The 7,100-nt window shown below is 45.6% G+C and overlaps 1 protein-coding gene across 1 annotated transcript in view; it reads right to left on the minus strand.

The window, feature by feature from the left end:
- ramp1 (receptor activity modifying protein 1) overlaps window positions 1-1,486 on the minus strand; it is a 114,010-nt gene extending 112,524 nt beyond the window's left edge. Inside the window, exon 1 of the mRNA XM_015965526.3 lies at window positions 1,003-1,486. Within this exon, the coding sequence (XP_015821012.1) occupies window positions 1,003-1,060 (58 nt within the window). The 5' untranslated portion in view covers window positions 1,061-1,486. The remainder of the gene's footprint in view (window positions 1-1,002) is intronic.
- Window positions 1,487-7,100: the final 5,614 nt, after the last annotated feature.

Raw genomic sequence — 7,100 nt, forward strand, 5'->3', positions numbered from 1 at the left:
AGTCTGTTCTACGTCTGCAGTCGACTAACAGAGTTTCTTTTGCAGCTTTTTTATAAAGACATTTTGAATGCAGAATAACTCAAATATGATTCTGCGTTTCCCCTCCTCATCTTCAGACATCCCTGAGCCACCTCCCTCTCCAGCTGCCTTTTCCAACTCTTCCAGGGGAAATCTGAGGCTTTCCCAGGAGAGCTGTGTGATCAAATGTTCTCCATCTAGACACAAATCTTTTGACTTTTATTTCATCACAGGGATCATAAACTCCTGAGAACCTGGTTTTTATTTTCTTGTATTTGCTTTAGATGTTTTGGTGAGTTTACAGGAGGTTTCCAGCTCATAACAGACCGACGTCATCCAGAGAATTGCAGATTTGACTAAAACCTCCCAAAGGAAATAAGAGCCATTCTGACAGGAGAATCTATGGCGTTTCCACCCACATGCCAACCTGATTTATAAACAGGACTGGGTGAACTGGGAGCTAAAACGAGCTTATCTGTTTTTATTCTATGACATCAAATGTAAGCATTTAATGTTTAGGAGAAAATGTCACTAAATAAATAATAAAACTAAGACTTTTTAAAATAATAATAACAGATCTAAAATGAAGAGCTCAAGAAGCCGATGTCCTCTTTAGGGAAGGATGTTGAATAATTTGAGAACATGAAATTGAAGAAAACCACAAAAACCAAACCTGTTGTTTGAACGTTTCTGTTTCATAAACAGATTTAAATAAAGTTTAAAGATCACGAGCATGTCAGCTAAACCAGATCCTCACTGCTGGACCAGAGTTTTCCACCAGCCGTCCAAACTCGCTCAGGTGTTCAGAGCAGAATAATAAAGTCATTCATTATCAGGTTACTCCAACTTTTTATTTCCTCTCATGAAGAGGCGCCAGATTAAGATTATTAACCTAATTATTCTGCACAGTGAGGTCTGAAATGCGTCGTTTCATAATGAACCATTCATTACCGTAACAGCGCGTGCTGAGCGCGTGGGACTCACCTATGAAGAACCATAGGAGCGTCTGTCTCCGCAGAACTGAGCCGGTGTCCAACTTCATCCTGGCGCTCCCGAAATGAAGTTTGGAAAAGCAGAAGGGATCCAGAAACGAGCTGCGGACCAGAAAGTGTCTGCTGGATGGAGGAACTCCGTGGAAAAGCGGCCACGCGGACACGAACACGCGCCGAATCACCTAGATGCTCGGGGGTGATCCGAGACCGCTCCGGTTCCTGCGGCACGTCCGCTCCCCCGAGTCCTGCTGTCACCGGTCGTGTGTCGTCATCCCCTCACGGAACATGCCGAGTGGTTCTCTCCCGAGCTCAGGGGTAGATGGGTGCACGCGCGCGCGTGTGTGCTCGTGGTGGGGAAATCCGGAAGTGGGCGCGTGTAGAGCTGTGAAAACTGCCCGGTGTTTGAAAACGGTCCGTGCGTAACGGGACGCGCCAGGTGGTGAGACCACTAGGCTGGACCCAACGTGCATGTGTGTGTGTGTGTGGGGGGGGGGGGGGGGTGTGGGGGGGGGGTATTGTTGATATCCTCTCACGTGCTGCAGCACAGAGACAAGGGGGGTACAATTACCTCAAACCTCACTTTATACTATAGTGTTCCTGAGTTAGGGTTCGTGGGTTAGGGACTGAGCAGGTCCTAGACAAAAACAGAGGTGTGGAGTCAAGTCACATGACTTGGACTCATGGACGTAATTTTCACTTTAGAAGTGTGTGTGTGGGGGGGGGGGGGGGACATGGTGAGGGGGCTTCAACACAAACGGTTGTTTTCCGCTTGGTCCTAGAGCTCAACCTGTGTCAGTTTAATATAGCGTAATGTTGTTTTTGGATGGTAAAAGTGCAGGGGTCAGACACCCCCCCCCCCCCCCCCCCCCATTACGTCCATGCTTGGACTCGAGTCAGACTCGTGTCATTTTTTTTAATGACTTCTGACTTGACTTAATAAAACTGATAAAGACTTACGACTTGACTCGGACTTGAACGCCAATGACTTGCGACTTGAATCGACTTGCATCTGTTGACTTGATGATGACTTGAGCATATTTGATATTTTAGCACAAAAGTGGCCCGACTTGGACAAAAATCATGAATCATTCCTTGTTCTGGGTTTGATTTACTGCTGACTGCAGCAGCTCTTTGTTTATAATCAGTTGCATTTTCTGCTTTATTTCTGGGATTTATTTAATATCGTTGTCATTAAGTTGAAGTTGGACAGATGACTTGATTATGACCTGAATATTCAAAGTTAAGGACTTGGACTTCCACATCATTGACTTTGGACTCGACTTGTACTTGGTTGTCTTTGACTTGGACTTGACTCAAGACTTGACTGGAAAGACTTGTGACTCACAAAGCAGTGACTTGGTCACACCTCTGGGAAAAAAACTAAACAAATCATCAACGTCCACCGCCATGCTGACACCTGCTGGTTTCTGTTGATCTGATTTTCAGACATTCAGAAGATTGATGGTGTGTTCCACTTTTAGACAAACTGCAGCTTTAAAAACGTAAACTTGTGAACAGACGTTTAATTAAATTCTCTGAACTTGACCAATGTGCCTCTAGTGTGTTTGTGTTTGGAGGTCATTGGTGAAATTGTTGGACAAAGCTGTGGCATTGATTGCAGTTACAACCCATCCAGGAACTCTTCCATTTAGATGTAATTAAAACCTCAGCGTGTCCTTTTGATTGACAGGTAGCATCAGTGCTAGTGCTAGAGGCTCACCTGCTGCTTGCTCCAGAAAAGCTCTCAGCTCTGCCTCGTGTTAAAAGTTTACAGCCTAGAAGGCAGGTGGTAACAGAGTCACCCAGCTGCAGTTTTCTGGCTCCAAACGCCCTTCGACCTTTGTTAGCTTCGGTTAGCTTCAGTTATCTCTAAGCTATATCGGCTCCGAGTTTGACAGGTGTCAATCATCTGCCCCCATCCTCACAACCCTGCTCTCCACCCCAATTTGTATATTTTCCCTGAGTGACGAGATGCGGCCCATGGCAGGGGTGGGAACCGCCCACTGGGCTTCAGTTCGGCTCTTCAGAAACCATGTGTGACTCGTTCAGTATGTGTAGTCGATGGTTTCGCCCTTCTCTCTGTGGGACATGGCCTCCGAGCTGTTTAAACATGACCTTATAACCACATTATTCAACTCTCAGCTGCTTCTAGATAAGTAACCTAGCAGGACATCTGCTTTTACAGAAATATCCACACCACCACCACACTGCTTCTGCAACTTGCCTTCCTAAACTTGATGCAACATGTGTGTTTTGTACCATGAAAACCTTTTATTTTGAAGGAGAATGTGTTTTTTACAGCTATTGTGAGGTGTGGGTTGATGGTTAGTCAGCCAAAATATACAGTTTGTTCTAGGTCACTAGGCTAGGTTGATTCAGCCAGCAGTGCAACACTGCCCTCTAGTGTTTATATGCAGCATTGCATGTACAGACACGGATGTTTTTCACATGGGATTGTTTTCTACACGCTAAACTTTAGAATTGATTATTTTATTTTAATCCTTTTGTGTCGCGTTCTCCTGGTGTGGCATGATTCTGCACAGCTAACGTATTTGGTCCAGTTTCATTCCACAAACGCTGGAACATCAACACGACAGAACCAGACTTCAGTGAGAATAAATTATGAACGCACTGATCTTGATTTGTTCTTTCATAGACTCTGGCCCAGTTTTTAAAACCACAGTTTCAGGTTTTATCACCTAGTGATTGTGCGTTTCATGAAGCTGTCTCACCTTGACAGCAGTTTGCTTTGAGTCTAAACGCTGACTCGCCCACGAGGCCTTTCCGATTGTTGTGTGTCAGACGTCCGAGTGGTGGTGTCGTGTCACGACTAGAAAACTACAAAAGAAGCTCACGCGTAAACCAATCTGTGGCTGAACTGGTTCAAACCCAGGCTGTGTCTCTAATGACCCGCAGAGTGAGGGATGTTCCCGTGCATGCGTGTGTGTGTGTGTGTGTGTGTGTGTGCGTGTGTGTGTGTGTGTGGTATAAGACCTTTATTAGGCAGAACATGAGTGAGATTTTGAGTATTGTGCCAGGTTTTTTGACCTGAACAAAGTTTCCGTGGAAATCAAAACCTTGACTGAACTTCTTCTTTGAGGGCAGAATTTGTGTTTTCAAACAGTTTGAAGCCCAAAGTCAAACGTGATTCATGACCCCAGCAGCAGCTCCTGCATGCTTCGTCGTGCACATCTACCTCCTCACTTCTTACCAGTGGTGAAAGGGAGTCTGATGTGTTTGCTGGAGGTTGCATGCTCAGGACGTTTTGACCCTAATGGCCATCCATTTGTTTTACTCAGACACAAAAATACTGGTTGTTGGCAATGATTTAGTTGTGTGCTGCCCCCTGTTGGCAGTGAAAATACTCATCATCGCTTTAACACGGATTTAACTCTGTTTCTGCAGCTTCACATTTGTCACCGTCTTTATTAGGTGACAAGTACAGGAATGATGGATGGAGATTAAAATTGTTGGATTATTCTATCTTTAACTTGGTAATATGGAGACACACTTCTCCTGTGTGACCACCAGAGGGACACAACAGGCTCCAGGCTGGAAAGGAAGGTCTGAGACTGCACTTGGTTGCAACAACGATAAGAAAGCATTGTATTTGTGTGACACAGACCATAAAAGGTGATGCACAGGCCGGCTCTTCAGCTGAAACCAGGAATTCAACCAGCACCAACATTTTGTCACAGTGATGCGTCTGTGTGGAGCTGGAAACGTCCAGAAAGCAAGCAGGACCGTAAGAAAAAGACTTTAATATCCAGAGAAGTTTCTGCTGAGAGTGTTTGACTCTGAGCCAGAGGTCTCTGCTCTAATCCTCTCCAAAGGCCAGAGACACCGTTACTGCAGTGTGTGTTAGTTCCTTAAACTCCATGACCTCACTGACCTCCCTGGGTAGAAAGAGGCCAGTAGATGAGTACGGCGGCCTGCGAGTTCTGGCTCCTGGTCGTTCAATTCGATGTGGCAGGACTGATGAAACCCAGGAGGTGGGATGCAGTCTGCTGCAAAGATGAGGATCCCGACCTCCCTCTCTGTTGAAACAAAGACATTTCACAAAAAACACAAATGAACCACTTTACAATATTACGCTTTAAACAGATCAAAAAGGTGCGTCGTGTTTAGATGACCTACTAATCTAATCAAATCAAATCAACTTTATTTATACAGCACTTTTCATACAAAAACACACAACTCAAAGTGCTTCACAGATTAAAATGGCCCCATAGGTCCCATATTCCCATCCCAGTTCCCCTCCCACAACCAATTTCCAAGGTGAACGTACACTCACTCACCCACACACTCACACACACACACACACACACACACACACACACACACACACACACACACACACACACACACACACACACACACCCACACACTCACACACACACACACACACACACACACACACACTCACACACACACACACACACACACACACACACACCACACACTCACACACACACACACACACTCACACACTCACACACACACACACACACACACTCACACACACACACACACACACACACACACACACACACACTCACACACACACTCACTCACCCACACACTCACACACACACACACACACACACACACACGTGCGCACACACACACACACACACACACACACACACACACACGTGAACAACAGAGTGAACAATAGGCTGGGTTCAGATGGGTCAGGTAATGGACGACACATCATTAGCGGAGCCGTCTGCCTCGACAGCAACAGATCCACGGCAGCAGCCAAGACACCGGCCCATGAAGCCCAGGGAGGGAGGGCAGAGACCCCCACCACTGCTCGGGCACTACCCGAGGAGCGCCCCGGCCGCCGCCGCCGACCACCGGCCCCAAGGCAGAGGGCTCCGCAGAGGAAACACTGGAGGATTAAAATATATAACATGTAAAATAACAAAAGCTAATATGGATAGAAAGTAACTGATAAAAAGTGATTATAAAGATAGTAAAAGAAAACATAATCATATAAAAACACTAAGATGTAAATAAAATAATAACATTAAGTAAAAGAGATAAATAGGTATATGTAAATAAACAAATATGACAGGTGATACAGTTAAACAGACTAGATAAATAGTAATCAGTTAAAAGCTAAGCTGAAAAGGTGGGTCTTGAGCCTTTTCTTAAAAGCCTGGACGTTCCCTTCGGCCCTGAGGTCCTCCGGCAGCCCGTTCCAATGGCGAGGGCCGTAGTACTTGGGGGACGCCTCGCCGTGGGTGTGAGTCTTAACTTTAGGGATAACCAGGAGACGGCTGCCAGAGGAGCGCAGAGACCGCGAGGGTTTATACAGTAAAAGCAGTTCTGAAAGATAAGAAGGCCCGAGACCATTAAGACACTTAAAAACCATTAAAAGAACCTTAAAATCAATCCTGAAACATACGGGGAGCCAGTGCAGTGATTCTAAAACTGGAGTGATGTGCTCCCGCTTCCTGGTCTTCATCAGGACATGTGCTGTTGTAAACCTGAGATGCTCTTTTTGGGAAGAGCAGGGCATTGCAGTAATCAATTCTACTGGTTATAAAAGCATGCATCAGCGTCTCCGTATTGGCCCGAGAGAGAATGGGGCGGACCCTGGCGATATTCTTAAGATGGTAAAAACCTATTTTTGTGATGTTTATAATGTGGGGGATAAAAGTCAGCTCAGAGTCGAAAATAACACCCAGACTCTTCACTTGTAGTGATGGATAAAGACATTGATTGTAGTTTAGGTAAAAGTTTCTCTCTCTGGGTCTCAGGACCGATGACTAAAACTTCAGTTTTGTCCTGGTTGAGCAGGAGAAAGTTTCCAGTCATCCATGATTTAATATCTAAAATGCTGTTAAAAAGCGTATCATTGGCTGTGCGTCATCAGGAGACACAGAGATGTACAACTGTGTATCGTCAGCATAACTGTGGAGATTCACCCCATGTCTCCTGAAGATGCTGCCCAGAGGGAGAATATAGAGGTTAAAAAGCACTGGGCCTAGAATTGAACCCTGAGGCACACCGCATGTGATGCTGTGGACCCCCAGAGGAACAGGTATCCAAAACTCACCATAAAAGTCCTGTCTGTGAGGT

This window comes from Nothobranchius furzeri, chromosome 14, assembly GCF_043380555.1.
Source record: "Nothobranchius furzeri strain GRZ-AD chromosome 14, NfurGRZ-RIMD1, whole genome shotgun sequence".
NCBI lineage: Eukaryota > Metazoa > Chordata > Actinopteri > Cyprinodontiformes > Nothobranchiidae > Nothobranchius > Nothobranchius furzeri.